General features: G+C 38.8%; 1 protein-coding gene across 1 annotated transcript in view; it reads left to right on the top strand.

Moving 5' to 3' along the window:
- Nucleotides 1–17,039, top strand: part of LAMA3 (laminin subunit alpha 3) — a 250,555-nt gene that overhangs the window by 8,615 nt on the left and 224,901 nt on the right. Inside the window, exon 2 of the mRNA XM_081078751.1 lies at nt 11,212–11,364. Coding sequence (XP_080934877.1) covers nt 11,212–11,364 — 153 coding nt within the window. The remainder of the gene's footprint in view (nt 1–11,211; nt 11,365–17,039) is intronic.

Raw genomic sequence — 17,039 nt, 5'->3', positions numbered from 1 at the left:
AAGTGCTCCTGCAGTCTCAATCTTCCCCTTTCCCAGGACCACAGTGTGCTCTGGGCTGTGTCCCATGGCTCCCATCTCTGTACTTTTCCCTTCCTCCTCTGTTCACCCCGATTTTCCCACCTTCTGATGTTCCCATGTGCAGATCTCTCAGCCGTGTTTGTGTGTTGCGTGTGGAATCCTTTGTTGAATTATAGCTGTTAAATTTGTTGTAATTTCCAGGGGAGATATCATGGAGCACTTCTCACACTGTCATGTTTTTGATGTCACTCATCAACCATCATGTTCTCAAATATCCTTTCTGCCTCTTTCTCTTTTCTCTTCTGGGACTCCCATAATTTATATGTTGGTCGATTTTATGGTGTTCTACAGGTCCCTTGGGCTTTGTTTATTTTTCTTCATTCTTTTTTTATCCTCAAGCTCAATAATTTCAATTGGCCTGTCTTCAAGTTCACCAATTTGAATAGATCCCAGAGTTCTGAAAAGGTTTATTCTGACAGTTTTTGCAAGATTAATTGTTGCTTCAGTGGAGGGACAGATCTTTGAAGGTCCCTTCACTACTTTTGGTGATATCCCCATATTTTGTTTTGAGTGCTTCCTTACCTTCTGGTACCACAAAAATTTTCTTTGCTCCAGCCTTCTTGGAACCAATCACTTTTCCAAGGAGCTCTATTCTTTTACTTTTTCTTTTTTTTAATTGAGTGTGGTGTTAAAAATCAAGATCTGGTTATGAAGTGTGCTCATTTGTTATTGCCATATCATTGCTTCTAGACCCTTTCAGAGCTAGGCAATATTTGTATATCTACTAATTCTTATATGCACACACATCTACATTAGAAATGCAGTTGATTTTTGTATATTTATCTTGTATCCTATGACCTTCCTGTAGTTTTTTTGTAGACTCTTTAGAATTGTCTCCATACAGGATTACATATGTTTTATTTCCTTTTTTTCCTATCTGTATGCCTTTAATTTCTTTTTCTTTTAATTAATTAATCCACAAACTTATTAAGTGGCTCTTACAAGCCAGGCACCATGCTAAATGCTGGGGATGCAAACATGATCCAGACATAACCTTTCTGTAGATAACTAATTTTTTTAATGGCCTAATTTTTTAAAAAGACCAGGGAAACTCCTATGGGAAAATAAAAAGTTGCCTCATTGTACATGTTATCAGACTACTCTCACTTAGAGGTGAAGAGCTCTGGCTGTGCAATCATGTAGACCTGAGTTTCAATTCTAACTCTAACAGCTCTCTGGCCTTGGAGAATTGCATAATCTCAGTTTCCTCCTGTATAAAATAAGATTTAACAATAGGGTCTATCTCACAGTTTATTGGGAGGATAAAAATGACTTAGCATATTTCTTGGCACATAGTGCTCAATGAATGTGATTTTTCGCAGAGTGAAAAAATTCTTAGGTAAGACTTCTAAAGTGGTAAGCTAGAAATATGATTTTTCACAATAGTTATTTAAAATTTTTCAGTAAAAATTGTTTTAATAATGAAATGTACAGTACATTATGTACTGAACCTATTTGGCATGCTAAATAATCCAGAGGTATAATGACTTCCATAACCTTCTATAGAATAGCAACGTTAAATTGTTTTGGTACTGGGTTAATAACTAGTTTAGTATTATTTATTTATACAGGGATACATATTTTATCAGCTAAAGTAACATATTTAGGGTGGGAGGTATTAACTTTGTAAGATTAATTTTGGTTATAATAATAGATTCGTTCAGATCATGAATTTATTTCTAGTTGAGATTTAGGCTTTCATTAACCTGTCTTAACTCTTACTCAACATTCTAGAATCATCTGCCTAATGAAGAAAGGATTTGCTAACTGGTACCTCAGTGGTCTCAGTCAGACTTAGAATTGTCTATATTTGTGCTATATAAGTGGGTTCCTGGCCAAGGGACAAGTGGGGGTTGCAATCCAGCTTGGGAAAGGCTGTATCTGCTTAAAGGCAGGGAGCCTTTTTCTGCTTCACACAAAAAAAGAGCTGCTTGGATGATGTAGCAGGGCCTTTATTAGATCCCTCATGCCAACAGGATGGAAACTGCCCCGGGGAAAGCCAACTCATTGAGTCCCATGGTCCTGCCAGTTTCTCAATGTCATAAGCATATTGCTTTCTCTCAGTGATTGCCTAGATGCTCAGAAAATACATGTGGAATTAATAAATGAATATTAGACAGAGAGAAATACGGGTTTTAATTAGGTTATCTATACACATCTTAACTGTGAGAAATGGGGAAAAGAAGTAATGCTCCATTACTTTCAAGTTGCACCATATACTCCACATATTATGTATAGGAATGATACCAAATAAAGGGGTGCAGAATGGTGAGTAGGGAGAACAACCTTGTAACCAGGGGACTTGCTCCTCTGCTTAGTGCAGGGTATGAATTTAACACACACATAATATTTACTGATCTTTGGAATTGATCTAAAGCACCTTACACATACTGACTTCTTAATTCTCACAACAATTTGTGATGGAGGTATTCTCAGCATGCTCATTTTAAACATGGGGAAACTGAAGCACAGAGAAGTGAAGTGATTTGTTCAAGATCACTCAGATAAGATGTGGAAAAGCCAGGTACTCTGGCTGCAGTTTCTGCTCTTACCCACTATATTATGCTGCCACCGCCACACCAACTACTCCTCCCTTGGAGTTCCAGCCAAACTTTGCACCCCCTCTCTAATTCCATTCCTCACCTGGGAGCCATTTATTTTCATGTCTGTATTCTTATTAGATCATGAGCTCCCTAAGGGTGCGGCCACATTTTCCTGTTCATGTCTGTCTCCCCTGTGGCAGCTTGTTGGAGACACCCCACAGATGCTTTTTGAAGAAATGTTCAAAGAGCAACACCATTATAGACTTCCTACTAGACCAGCACCTTGGTGGAAGGTGGATAAAAAAATTACTTGAATTTCAACAACCTGCCTTTGAAAGACAGGTGTGGCCCTGATGTGTTGAATTTCAAGGTAGAGATGTCTGATGCAGTGGCTAAAACCAATGACTAGAACTGGGTCACTAGAAACTGGAAGAGGCAAGGAAGGATCCTTCCACTGCAGGTTTCAGAGGGAGCATGGTCCTGCCAACACTTTGATTTATTTCTGATTTCTAGCTTCCAGAACTGTGAGACAATAAATTTCTATTGTTCTAAGCCACCCAGTTTATGATACTTTGTTTTGACAGCCCTAGGAGACTAATACTATACAGTAACTATCTTAGTCTGTTTGGGCTACCATAACAAAATGGGTAGCTTATAAACAACAGACATTTATTTCTCACAGTTATGGAGGCTGGGAAATCCAAGGTCAAGATGTGGGCAGATTCAATGTCTGGCGAGGACCCACTTCCTGTTCATAGACTTCTGTCTTTTCGCTGTGTCCTCACATGGTGGGAGGCATGAGACATAGCTCTGGGGCCTCTTTTATAAGGGCACAAATTCCATTCATGTAGATGGAGCCATCATTCTAATTCCATTATCTAGGAGGTTGGGTCTCAACAGATGAATTTGTGCAGGTGGGGGAGAGATACAAATATTCAGTCCATAGCAGTAACTTTAGCTTTAAATCAGATAACCAGTCTCTCAGTCAGTCAGCATTATTTATAAACCATTCAATGAGTGAGTCTTCTCTGTATATGGGAGAGTGGAGGGTGAAGGCACTGCATGAGACTCTCTGGATAGTTCTAGGGTCTCTGCTTTTGAGAATTTCTAGTCTGATAACTCAAAATGTGGCCCGTAAACAGAATTTTTTCTTGGCTGAACAAATATTTAGGAATCACCCACATTAAGAGTCATTCTTACATATGAACAACATGTCGGAGGAGCATAAAGTAAGAATTGCCTAGTAGAGGTTGGGTGGTGAGAGTTTGGGCATGATGGGTACCTGTGAGTCTTTGATCACTTTTTGCACAGAGCCCAGCGGTCAGACAATTCTTTCACAAGTGAGGTCTCTGGGCCTGCATCAGGGGAGCGACAGAGTGGGATAGAGAAACGAAAAGCTTGACTCCTTGTTTCCTGGGATTGGCTCTGCAGAGACTAAATATTGCTAAGGATTTGGTTGTACAGAAAATACTGGTGGCAAAGGTTCTCTATAAGGTAGTTTGCATAGTGATTTGATGAGTACACAAAAATTTCAGACTTTCTGATATTCCTGTATGTCTCATTTGTTTCCAAGCGTCTTTCACTGTGACAGCTGATGACTTAGTGTACCCAATATAACATTGATTTTGAGTGTTTTTAACAACCCAGAAAAATTAGCAGGAAATGCTGGATGACCTCATTGGGAAAATCTCTCAGTAAGATTTCCATAAACTAGTTGAGTGTTCTTGCTTTTGTTTTATTTCATTATCTTTTAGGTCAACTTAGTAGATTTTAAAATAAAAATATAGCTGTTGACGTCACTCTTTCTAACAGAAGTGTTAGGACCTGGTAAAATCTTTGTTCCCTCTCTCTGAGCACCATGATGGCTTTGAAGTAATTTTTCACATCCCTCACATACTTGATGGTGTTAAGTGCAGCTTTATTTTTCTTTGATCACTTACTTGCCTTGGTTCCGGGGTGTTGTTTTTCTCTATTACGTGTAGCAACTGTCACGATAACTTAGGAAGATTGTAGCAGAAACAAATCATAGTAGAACTGCTTGATTAACCAGAAGGAAGATGAGGCCGAGGGCCTTTAGAATCATTACTGAGATGTTTGTAACCAACAGTTCTCCATATTCACTGAAGATAAAAAGGATAATGTAATGTTGCAGCATGAAGGATTGAGACCAGCTATGGAGAAGGACTGCCTGTGCAAAGTGTGCTGCTCCACTGAAATGATTTTCAAGAGTCCATCTCTAGGTCAAAATCCTATGCATGATCTTTTAGGCCCAACCACAGGCAATTACACAGCTTTGACGACAGGCCTCATGGAAGAAGCTGCCCTCCCCACACCAGCCTTATGTGCAGTGGGTGCGTTGCAGTTTTCTGGAGGGAGTTGCAGTCAAATATTCAGGCTTCCCTAGACCAGCCATATTTATATGTATATCTGCAATCTCAGCCCAGGCACTTCTATGCAGAGGTATCCACTGTGGACACTTCCTAGAGGTCTCTACTGAGACTTATTGGAGTGCTACAGCTGAGGCACTTTCCCTGACTCTGAGCCTGTACTTTTCTACTCCTGCTCCTTCTCTTCTCCTTACCTCCAAGCCTCTGGGACCATAAAAAGGCAGGAGCCTTTTGTCTGGTGCTCCTCAGTAGTGGGATAGTTCTCCTGTCATCTGAACTTTGCCTGGCACCCTTCCCTGGGGAAAAAATAGAATCCTGAGGAGTAGGCACCTTTCTCTTGCCTGAACTGTCCCAATAAGTGCATGAGGTCTTGATCGTCACTTTCAGATTGGCTCGTTGTCCTCACTGACCCCCTCAGCACCTGGAGGCTTGACAGGAGTTGGTAGAATGTCTTTTGTGGATGATCCATAATGTAGATTCTTATCTACTACGGAAAGAACTGCTACCTGGAGACACGTGTACACCTATTTGTGTGTAACATTCATCCACTCATATATTCAACAAATATTTATTGACTTCTATGTGCCAGGCACAGAGGATGGGGATACAATTCTGAATAAGGCAGAAAAGGTCCCCGCCCATGTGGAGCTAACATGCTATGGGGAGACTGCAACCAATGAGTAACTGTATACAATAATTATAGATTGTTGTTGTGTCTTGGAGAGAATAAGCAGGATTTTGTCATAGTGATTAATGAAGGGAATCCTCTCTAGGTTGAGCCGATGGAGAGTCGTGTCTCAGGAGGTGTTGATGGTGCAGAAATCTGATGGTTGAGAGAAAGCCAGCCCCATGAGGAGGGTGGGCAAATGTGGTCTGGGCAGAAGGACCACCCGGTACAGGGACCCTGAGGTTGGACATGCTTGGTGTGTCCTAGGAACTCAGAAGGCTGGGCTGCCCTAGTCCTTACGTATTTTGAAAGTTACTCCTACATGAAACCTCTGTGTCCTTTCAGAATTTATAAATACTTCATTTTATTTTTTGTATGTATTTATATCCTTTCTGGTCCTCAAATGAATTGAGGTGATTGATGAAAGTTCAAAAAGGATGAACAAAACGGTTAAGGGAATTGGGACAATGGGAAAATAAAGCAGTGAAAAAGTATAATTATTTCATAAGGAGATCAAAATAATAACTGATAGGAAATGAGAGGGAAAAGCTTGGTTTAAGGAATGAATCACGTCAGGGTCAGACTATCTCCCTGAGAACAGTATCTGGCTCTTAGCAAGTCAGTATTTGATGGTTGAATGAATAAATGATCAGGGCAGATCTGTTTTCATAAATGTAGGCTGTGGAATAAAGCTCTAAACAGGAGGTACTTTGGGTTTGGGGCATTGAGTGGGCAGGCCTACATGTGGCCTGGCCCACCTCATAAACCTGAGTTTGTTTTAGAGCAGACCACTTGCATGCTACTTGTAGGTACCAAGTGATCCCTTATTGCCAGTGAAATGCCAACACAACATGTAGGGAACAAGAGAATTGGGGGAGAAGTAGAAGGAAGAAGAATGTATAGAAATCATGAAAATAATCGATTTTAAAACTTCCAGGAAGAGCTTCGTGTTTTTTTTTTTAGAGGAACCAGTTGGTCCTAGACTTTGAACCTCCAACATTCTACTCCGAAATGCATCACTCTGAAACGAGTTAAAAAAAAATACACAAACTCCAGAATTTGGCCTGAATGGACATATTTTTTGAGTAATATGTATCAATTTTGCAGACTTTTTAAAAGTTTGCTTTTAAAAAATGTTTGTAAGTAACCTTGAGCCCTTTGTTTTATAGATCTCTCAAATCCCTACCCCCAGGAACCCAGCACACTAGAGATGCCATGAACTCTGTGTGGGGGCCACAGAGCTAAGCACTCTCCTTTGCTGTGTATTCTCCCTTTACCCTACTGTGTGCTGAAGCATAGGTCTGCAGGAAATTTACAAAATGCTTGTCTTAATCATTGGTAACAACACCGATGTGCTTTTGTGCCTCTGAGTAGGGAGAATTCTCTGAACAAGGTCTTTGCAAAGGAGCAATCGCAAGTTGGGATGAGCACACTCCAGAATGTTCTCCACATCAGGGCTCCAGCTGGCGTGGGTTCTGGCACTTGAGACAGTGCCTTCAAGGCACATATCCGTAGGAACCTTTGTGAGTGATGACTCAGAGTAGGGTTCGCGGCAGCACGAATGTGGTGATATAGAATGGGGCTGTTGATGGATGAGTGTGGTTAAATGCTCATCTTGCTGGGGTTTTTGTGCCTGCCGTAGGAGCATGCATCTCAGCTTCTGTCAGACAGGTGCTGAGCCTCTTTCCACACATCTGGTCATTGGCAGGTGTTTGGAAAATCACATAATTGCTATTCCAGTGCGCCCTCACACTCCATCCAAATCTAAGACAGGACTCTTTGATGTAGCTCTCAGAGCAGCCAAGCCAGGATAGAAAGCATTCTGGGCTGTGAGTAACATTTCCAGACCCACACACAAGCCCTGGTTCCTGCACGTACTGGCTGTGTGGTTTGAGGCACTTCACCTCTTTAAGTCTGCACTTCCTTGTCTTTAAGTTTTGAATACTTTAATGTAAACCTCAGTGTTGGAAAGATTAAGTAAAGAGTGGTGTGCCACTTCTGGGCTCTCACACTCTCCTGCTATCTTGAGCCCAACTTGTTTTTGCTATTATGTGGTGTTTGAGTTACATCTCTCCCACTTAGGGGCTGGGTCCAACTCTTAGTATTTTTCTTGTTTGTACCCCAGCATCCAACACGGTGCTCTACACATTGTAGGTGATTTGAAAAAAAAGATTGAATACATGAATGATGTTTAAACAAGAAAAGAGAAGTTATGTTAAGGAGCAGTGCTATAATCAACCTCTAGTTTCTTAGAACAAGACAATGTTTATATTGTGAATTCAGTTGTAAACTATTATATATGAGAAGCTTTTAGTTAAGGCGAATCATCAGAAATGTTAGCAACCTTATAGTTTAGTGGTTACCAGAGGTTAGGGGGGAAGGGAGATGGTAGATGTGGGTAAAGGGGATCAAATATATGGTAATGGAAGGAGAACTGACTCTGGGTGGTGAACACACAATGGGATTTATAGATGATGTAATACAGAATTGTACACCTGAAATCTATGTAACTTTACTAACAATTGTCACCCCAATACACTTTAATTAAAAAAGAAAGGAAGAAAGAAAAAAACAAAACAGAAATGTTAGTAACCAGGAGAGACTATTTTTTCCCATCCTTCTGAAAAAGTGTAGGTCACTCTGTGGGCCTCTGGGCAAACACTGGCTTATCCTCTGGGGCCCTCCAACCTTGAACTTAATTCTGTTTAGTTGCTTATTTGAAGAGTCCTGTCCCCTTTCTTTCTAGTCCCTTCTATTACATTTACTGTTTCTATATGACGAGGCTAATATTAGCTTTGACACAATTTAGAATACGAGTTCCTCGTTCTGTTTGTTTATTTTTCAGTATTCTTATCTCTGTCTGGAATAGTGTCTGATATACAGTACATGATCAGAATTGGTTTGTTGCATGGATGGATGAATAATTGAACACAAGAGCCTCCTTGTTCTCTCTCAGTCCCCTTTATCTCTGGCTTCTATCAGTTTTTGTCCCACTTTTATTTATTTATGGTTATTTTTTAAAATTTTGGACCTCAGGTATAGAGTTGGATTATAGGTTATTCATAACCCTCAGCTATGACATGCTTTCATCATTGGTCCTTACATGATCTGATTTAATACTTATGTGGATGGATGGATTTAAAATAGTATAACAAGCATTCATAAACTTGTTACCAAAAATAGGGCCTTGACAATAACTTATATCTAACCATATGGTTTCCCTATCTCTTAGCTCTCTGTTTCCCATATCTGGGGTGACCATCATCTTAAATTTTTTTATTAATTTTCCCTTTGCTCTCCTTTTAATATAGTTTTTATTATATCTATATATATTCCAAAAATATGCTTTTTATTTTGGTTGCTCTTCACTTTATAAAAAGTATATCATGCTTTAAAAACAAAACTAATGTTATATTGCTAAGACACATCCATATTGTTTCATATATTCATTTATTCATTATTGTTCATATATTCATTCCTTGTGTGAATATATCACTGTTGACTCATTTTCACTCCTGTGGCTGGAAAATTAGGTTATTCCCAGGATTTTGCTCTTGTGAACAGTGCTGCTATGAATATTGTTGAACATGATGTCATCAGATTTGTGCTAGTTTCTTTTTGGGTTATGAGCCTGCGAGTAGAATTTCTGGGTCATAGGAAATGTGAAATTTTGACTTCAGGAGGTAATGTCAAAAGAGTTTCCAAAGTCTTTGTACCAATTCCTATTCCTACCACACCCTTTCTAGTACTTGTTATCCTCAAACTTTAAACTTGGTCCTATTGAATGGGTATAAAACAGTAGAGCACTATAGTCTAATGATCACTAATGATGGTGATTGTGAACCTTTCTTCAAATGTTTATTGACACGTGTTTCCTTTTCTGTAAAATGCCTATTCCTACTTTTTTTGGGGGGGGGGATCAAACCATTTTATTGAGAACCTTTGGTGGAGGGTCAAAGGGCTGGGAGCATGAGATCCTAAGTCTTTGGTCGGCCCGGATCTCTCAAGCTTCCCTGCCGCCAAAAGTGCCTATTCCTACTTTTGCCCGTTGTTCTATTCAACTGTTTATACTTCCCTTATTGATTTGTGGGAGTTTGGGATATATTGCTGATGAAAATTCTTTGTTGATTTTATGTTCTTTGTTTAGTTTCTGTTTCTTGTGTAACGAACCACCCCAAAACTTAGTGATTTCAACCAATGACAAATTATTTTTTCCTCACAATTCTGTGGATTGACTGGCCTCAGCTGGTGGTTCTTCTGCAATCCAAAAAATATTAGTTGGAAAATTACAGAAATAAACAATTTTTAAGAGTTAAATTGCACGCCATTCTGAGTAGAATGATGAAAGCTCATGCCATACCCCTCCATCCAGCCTGGGACGTGAATCACCTCTTTGTCCAGCATCTTCGTTCTATAGACTCTCACTGCCACTTAGTAGCCACCATCTTGGTTATCAGATAGATTGTCAAGGTATCACAGTGCTTGTGTTCAAGTAACCCTTATTTTACTTAACAGTAGCCCCAAAGAGCAAGAGTAGTGATGGTAGCATTTCAGATATCCAGAAAGAAGTGTAAAATGCTTCCTTTAAGTGAAAAGGTAAAAGTTCTTGACTTAGTAAAGAAAGAAAAAAATCGTATGCTGAGATTACTAAAATCTATGGTAAGAATGAATCTTCTATCTACGAAATCGTGAAGAAGGAAAAAGAAATTTGTGCTAACTTTGTTATGGCCACAGTGCATGATGAGTGCTTAGTTAAGAGGAAAGGTAGTAAATTTGTGGGTGGAAGATGTGAACCAAAAGCATGTTCTGATTGATCCCTATGTGTTGTTCCAGAAAATGTTGAGTTTATATGGAGACTTCAGGAAGGAATCCTCTGAAATGAATGACCACACTCACATAACTTTTTTTACAGTATATGCTTGTGATTGTTCTATTTTATTATTAGTTGTTGTTAGTCTTTTACTGTGCCTAATTTATAAATTAAATTTTATCATCGGTATGTATAGGAGAAAACATAGTGTATGTAAGGTTTGTTACTATAGGCAGTTTCAGGCATCCACTGGGGGTCTTGGAACATAGCTTATGCGGATAAGGGGGACTACTGTGCTTTAAATCTCCACTGGAACTGTGGGCAAGGATCTTCTTTGTATTCCAGTGCCTCACACAGAAGTTGCACAAAGTAGGATATAAAGAAGGATATAAAGAGTAAAAAGGATTTGCTGAAGGAAAACATCTTTGCATTTTAAGTACAACAGGCTCTTCTTAAAGTGTCATATAGGACAAGGAAAACACAGCTGTAATAGATGGAAGCTAAATAGAATCTGTATCTGAGAAACACAATAAGCATAAACAGGTGATATGGTTTAAGATTAAATGAAAAAGAGAAAGGTTTACTACTATCGTTAGAATGCATTATGATTAACTTCAACAGCTGACATCTCTAAGCTGCATGCTGCTGCCTTTGTTTTGGTTATCTTTTTTACTAAATTGACAAGACAAAATTACTTGAAAATAAAAAAGAACTTTTTTTTTTCAGGGGCAGTTCTGTGACTACTGCAATTCGGAAGACCCCAGGAAAGCACATCCAGTCACCAATGCAATTGATGGATCTGAACGTTGGTGGCAAAGCCCTCCTCTCTCCTCAGGCATACAATACAACAAAGTCAATGTCACCTTGGATCTAGGGCAGGTAAGTTATGCTTTCAAATGCAGTGGGGAAAATTTGTTTGGATCATTGTTTCTGTGGTGATTTTTGATATAATAATAATAATGTTAAAAAACCAACTTCAGTTTTAATGCACAAATCATTGCGAAGCCTGTTACATTAATATTTGCATTCCTCAACACCCAGCATGATGCCAATCACAATACAGACACTCATACTATCTATTGAGTTAAAAAATAGTTGTAAGTAGTTTCATTGGCAAAGATATTTTTATTGATGAGCTCTGTTCATCTTGCAAAATTGATCTTCTGTACCCATTAAGCACTAACTTCCCATTTCCCCTTCCCCCAACCCCTGGAAACCACCATTCTACTTTCTGTCTCTATGAATTTGACGACTCTAGGTACCTCATATAAGTGGAATCATACAGTATTTGTCTCTTTGTGACTGGCTTGTTTTACTTAGCATGTCTTCAAGATTCATCCATGTTGTAGCACGTGTCAGAATTTCCTTCCTTTTTAACACTGAATAGTATTCCAATGTATGTATGGAGCACATTTTGTTTATCCATTCGTCTGTCGTTGGACATTTGCATCGTTTTCATCTTTTGGTGATTGTGATTAATGCTGCTATGAATGTGGGTGTGGCAAAGATACTTTTATAGCGTTCTCTTTCCTGGAATTCCTGACTGTGTGAACACTGACTGCCATAGTTTTTTACTTTGTTTGGCCAGCTGGTCCACAACGGAAGCTGACTTCCAGCCTGTCCTCCTGTGGTCAACTAAGATGGCCCCCAGGATGCCTGTCCCCAGTGTAATCCTCTCCTTTGAGTGTGGGCAGCACTGTGAATATGATGTATGTCATGCCTGTGATTAGTTGGTATTATATGACAAAAATGAATGGATTTTACAGATGTGCTTATATTCCCTAGTCAGTTGATGAAAAGGGAGTTTATTCTGGTGGAACTTTCCTAATTAGGGAACTCTTAAAAGAGGCTGGCCATACCAGAAGAGAGAGATTTGAAGCATCAAAAAGTTTCCTACTGATGTTGAAGGAGAAAACTGCCACATTGTAAACTGCCTGTGGAGATGGACACATGTCAAGGACCTAAGAGTGGGTTCTAGAAGCTGAGAGTGGCTCCAGCCAATAGCCAGCAAAAAAGTAGGGACCTCAGTCTTATAACGAACAACATGTGGGAATTTGGAAGCAGGTCTTTCCAGTCATCCAGCAGACACCTTGGTTGCAGCCTTGACCCTGAGCAGAAAACGAGGTCATGCCATGCCCGACTCCTGACCTACAGAACTGCAAGATGATAAATGGGTGTGGTTTTAAGGCACTCGGTTTGTGGCAGTTTGTCAAGCAGCAAGAGAAAACTGATGTATCTTTTTATTTCCTTTTTCAGACTAGGGAGTGCCTCTCGTCCATTCTACCCTATTCCTTAAACAAATATTTATTGAGGGCCTTCTATGAGCCAGGCACTGTTCTAGGCATTTGGGATACATGAGGGAGCAAAAGAGATGAAGATTTCTCCCTTCATGGCATATATACCATGTTTCCCCGAAAATAAGACCTAACCGGCAAATAACCCCAGCATGATTTTTCAGGATGACATCCCCTGAACATAAGCCCTAAAGCGTCTTTTGGAGCAAAAATTAACATAAGACCCGGTCTTATTTTCAGGGAAACACAGTATTCAAGTATGGAGACAACCAACAAAATTATGCATAATAAATAAGTAAATATGATGTGTTACCAGCTGACAAGAACTATGGAAAAATGAAAAGGTGGATCATGGTAAGAAGATCATGAGTGCCAGAGACAAAGATGGTTTGCAATTTTAATTAGGAAAGTCCTGTGAGGGCTTATTGAGGAAAGACTTGAAGCAAGTGAAGGAGTTAGTCATATAATCTGTCACCCAGACAGAGGGAACAGCCCTGAAAAGTCCCTAAGATGGAAACTTGTCTGGAAAGTCCAAAGAGCAACATGGAGGCCAGAGTGGCTGGAGCAGAGTAAGGGATTGGAAGGTGGTAGGAGAAGAGGTCAGAGAGATAACAGGCAAGGCCAGATTATGTAGGGCCCCTTAAGCCATGTAAGGACTTTGGCTTTTAAGTGAAATGAGAGCCATTACAGAATTTCAAGCAGAGGAATGACATGATCTGATTTATATTTAAAAAGGATTTCCCTGGCTGCTTTATTGAGGATTATAGGCAAGCAAGTGTAGAAGCTAGGTAGGAGACTGTCACAGTATTCTACTGCTAGAGGTGGGTGATTGGATTCCAGGTACACTTTGAAGAGAGAGCTGCCACGATTTCCTAATGACTGGAATGTGGAGTGAGAATATAGAGGATTCAGGGATGATTCCCAAGACTTTTGGTATAAGCAAGTGGAACTGCTGTTTACAGAGATGTTGGAGACTATGGGAAGAGCAGGCTTGGGGGAGACTGGGAGTTATTTTGGACATGCTAAGATGGAAATACTGTTTGGACATCCAAGTGGAGGTATGGACTAGGCACTTGGAGATACTGTGTTTCCCTGAAAATAAGACCTAGCCGGACAATCAGCTCCACTGAATCTTTTGGAGTAAAAATTAATATAAGACCTGGTCTTATTTTACTATAAGAGGAGGTGTAATATAATATAATATAATATAATATAATATAATATAATATAATATAATATAATATAATATAATGTAGTACCAAGTCTTATATTAATTTTTGCTCCAAAAGATGCATTAGAGCTGATTGTCTGGCTAGGTCTTATTTTTGGGGAAACATGGTATGAGTATAGAAAGCTGTCTGGGCCGGAGAAACACATTTGGTGTGGATTTCTTTAGGATTTATCCTATTTAGAATTTCCCAGCTTCTTGTATCTGTAGGTTTATACCTTTCACCAACTTTGGAAAGTTTCCTTCCTTCCTTCCTTCCTTCCTTCCTTCCTTCCTTCCTTCCTTCCTTCCTTCCTTCTTTCTTTCCTTCTTTCCTTCCTTCCTTTTCCGGCTTTATTGAAATATAATTGACCATCAAAATTGCATATATTTCAAGTGTACAATGTGATGATTTGATATACAGATACTTTGTGAAATGATTACCACAATGAGGTTAATAAACATATTCATCACCTCACATAGTTACCTTCTTTTGAGTGTGTGGTGAGGACACTTAAGATCTACTCTCTTAGTAAATTTCAAGTATACAATACAGACTATAGTCACCATGCTGTCCATTAGATCTTATAACTGAAGGCTCATACTCTTTGACCAGCATCTCCCCATTTCCCTACTCCCCAGCTTCTGGTAACCACTATTCTGTCTGTTTCTGTAAATTCAACATTTTTTTTTTTTTTTTTTTTTTTTTTAGAGTCCACATATAGATGAAATCATACAGTATTTGCCTTTCTCTGTCTGGCTTACTTCGCTTAGCATAATGTCCTCTATGTTCTTCCATGTTGTAAATGGCAGGATTTCAATCATTATTTCTTTGAATACGTTTTCAACTCCTCTCTCTTCACTCCTTTTGGGATTTTGATGATACAATATTAGATCTTTTATTGTTCCATAGGTCTGAGCCTCCATTCATTTATTTATTTTTTCCAGTTGATTTTCCTGTATTTTTCAGATTAGGTAATTTTATTGTTCTATTTTCAAATTCACTGATTCTTTTCTTTTTTTATATTTGTTCCCTCCCATGAGGTTTTAATTTTAGTTATTATATTTTTCAATTCTATATTTTCCTCTTAGTTCTTTCTTTTATTTCTTGGCTGAGATTTGTATATTTTCATTTACCTCAGGAGTATTTTTATTTGTCATTGAAGTATTTTTATGATTGCTGCTTTAAAGTTTGTGTCAGATAATTCCATCACCTATTTCATCATCTTGTACTGGAGTCTGTTGACTGTCTTTTCTCATTCAAGTTGTTATTTTCTCTGTTTTTGAGTATGATGAGTGATTTTTAGTTGTATTATGGACATTTTGGATGTTATATCAGTAGACTCTGGATTCTATTGAAATCTATCTTAGTAGACAGTCACACTGTTTAGGTGCTGGCCTACTTTTGTGGGCTGTGGTTCCAATTACAGTTTGGTTTTCAGAGATGGTGCACACTTTTTTAGTCTGCTTTGTTCATCTGAGGCTCCTGTTTGGTTCCTATTAGTGCCAGCTGTGTGGGCAGAATGAACTTCTCAGTGACACTTGGTAGTGGTGAAAGACACTAGGCCTTCAGGACAGAAAGTGCTTCCCCAAACCACTATCCAAGGCTGCCTAGTGCAGATGGAACTCTTGCTGAAATAGATATTGGTGGCATATAGATGGTATTAAAATATGAGACTGGATGAGAGTGGAAAAAGCAGAGGACCAAGGGCTGGGCTCTGGGGCTCTCCAACATTAAAAAGTCATGGAAAAGAGAAGGGACCAGTAAAGAAGACTGATATGGAATGGCAAATGGGAAGAGGATAACTGGGAGAGTGCAATATCTTAAAAGCCAGATGAAGGAGAGAGGCTTACAGCTTGATAATACAAAGCCCAATTTTAAAAAATAAGCAAAGGATCTGAATAGACAGTTCTCTAAAGGTACACAATGGCCAATAAACACATGAGAATATCCTCAATATCATTAACCATCAGTGAATGTAAATTAAAACCATAATGAGTAAACATTTCACACCCAATTCGATGGCTACAATAAAAAATATAATTACAAGTATTGGTGAGGCTGTGGAGAAATTGAAACACTTGTATGTTGCTAATGGGAATAAAAAATGCTGTAGCTGCTTTGGAAACCACTTTTGACAGTTTCTCAAAGTTAAACACAGAGTTACCATACCACCCAGCAATACCACTCCTAATTATTTACACAAGAAAAATGAAAACATATATCCACAGAAAAATTGTTTGCGAATGTTCATTGTAGCATTAGTCATACTAGCCAAAAAGGAAATAACTCAAATGTCTGTCAATTGATGAATAAATAAACCAAATATGGTATGTTTATACAATGGCATATTAATGAACAATAAAAAGGAATTTTTTAAATCTTTATTAAATTTATTGAGGTGACATTGGTTAGTAAAATTACATAGGTTTCAAGTGTACGTTTCTATAATATATCATCTGTAGGTTGCATTGTGTGTTCACCACCCAGAGTCAATTCTCCTTCCATCACCATATATTTGACCTCCTTTACCTGGTTCTACCAACCCCCTTACCCTCTGGTAACCACTGAACTGTTTTCTGTGTTTGTGATTTTTTTGTTTGTTTGTCTTATTTGCTGCTTTCAATTTTATATGCCACATATGAGTGAAGTCATGTGGTTCTTGACTTTTTCTGTCTGACTTATTTTGCTTAGCATGATAATCTCAAGATTCATCCATGTTGTCACAAATGGCAGTATTTCATCTTTTCTTATGGCCAAGTGATATTTCATTGTATGTATGTACCACACATCTTCTTTATCCAATCATCTATTGAAGGACACTTTGGTTGTTTCCATGTCTTGTCTACCATGAATAATGCTGCAATGAACATAGGGGTACATATATCTTTACAGATAAGTGTTTTTGGGGTAGATACCCAGAAGAGGGATTGCTGGGTCATATGGTAATTCTATTACTAAGTTTTGGAGGAATTTCCATACTCTTTTCCATAGTGGCTCTACCAATTTACATTCCCACTGGTAGTGAATGAGGGTTCCTTTTTCTCCACAA

This window comes from Rhinolophus hipposideros (assembly GCF_964194185.1).
Source record: "Rhinolophus hipposideros genome assembly, chromosome: 17".
In the NCBI taxonomy this organism is placed as follows: domain Eukaryota; kingdom Metazoa; phylum Chordata; class Mammalia; order Chiroptera; family Rhinolophidae; genus Rhinolophus; species Rhinolophus hipposideros.
The sequence above is the reverse complement of the archived record's forward strand: the minus strand, read 5'-3'. Positions and strand labels throughout refer to the sequence as shown.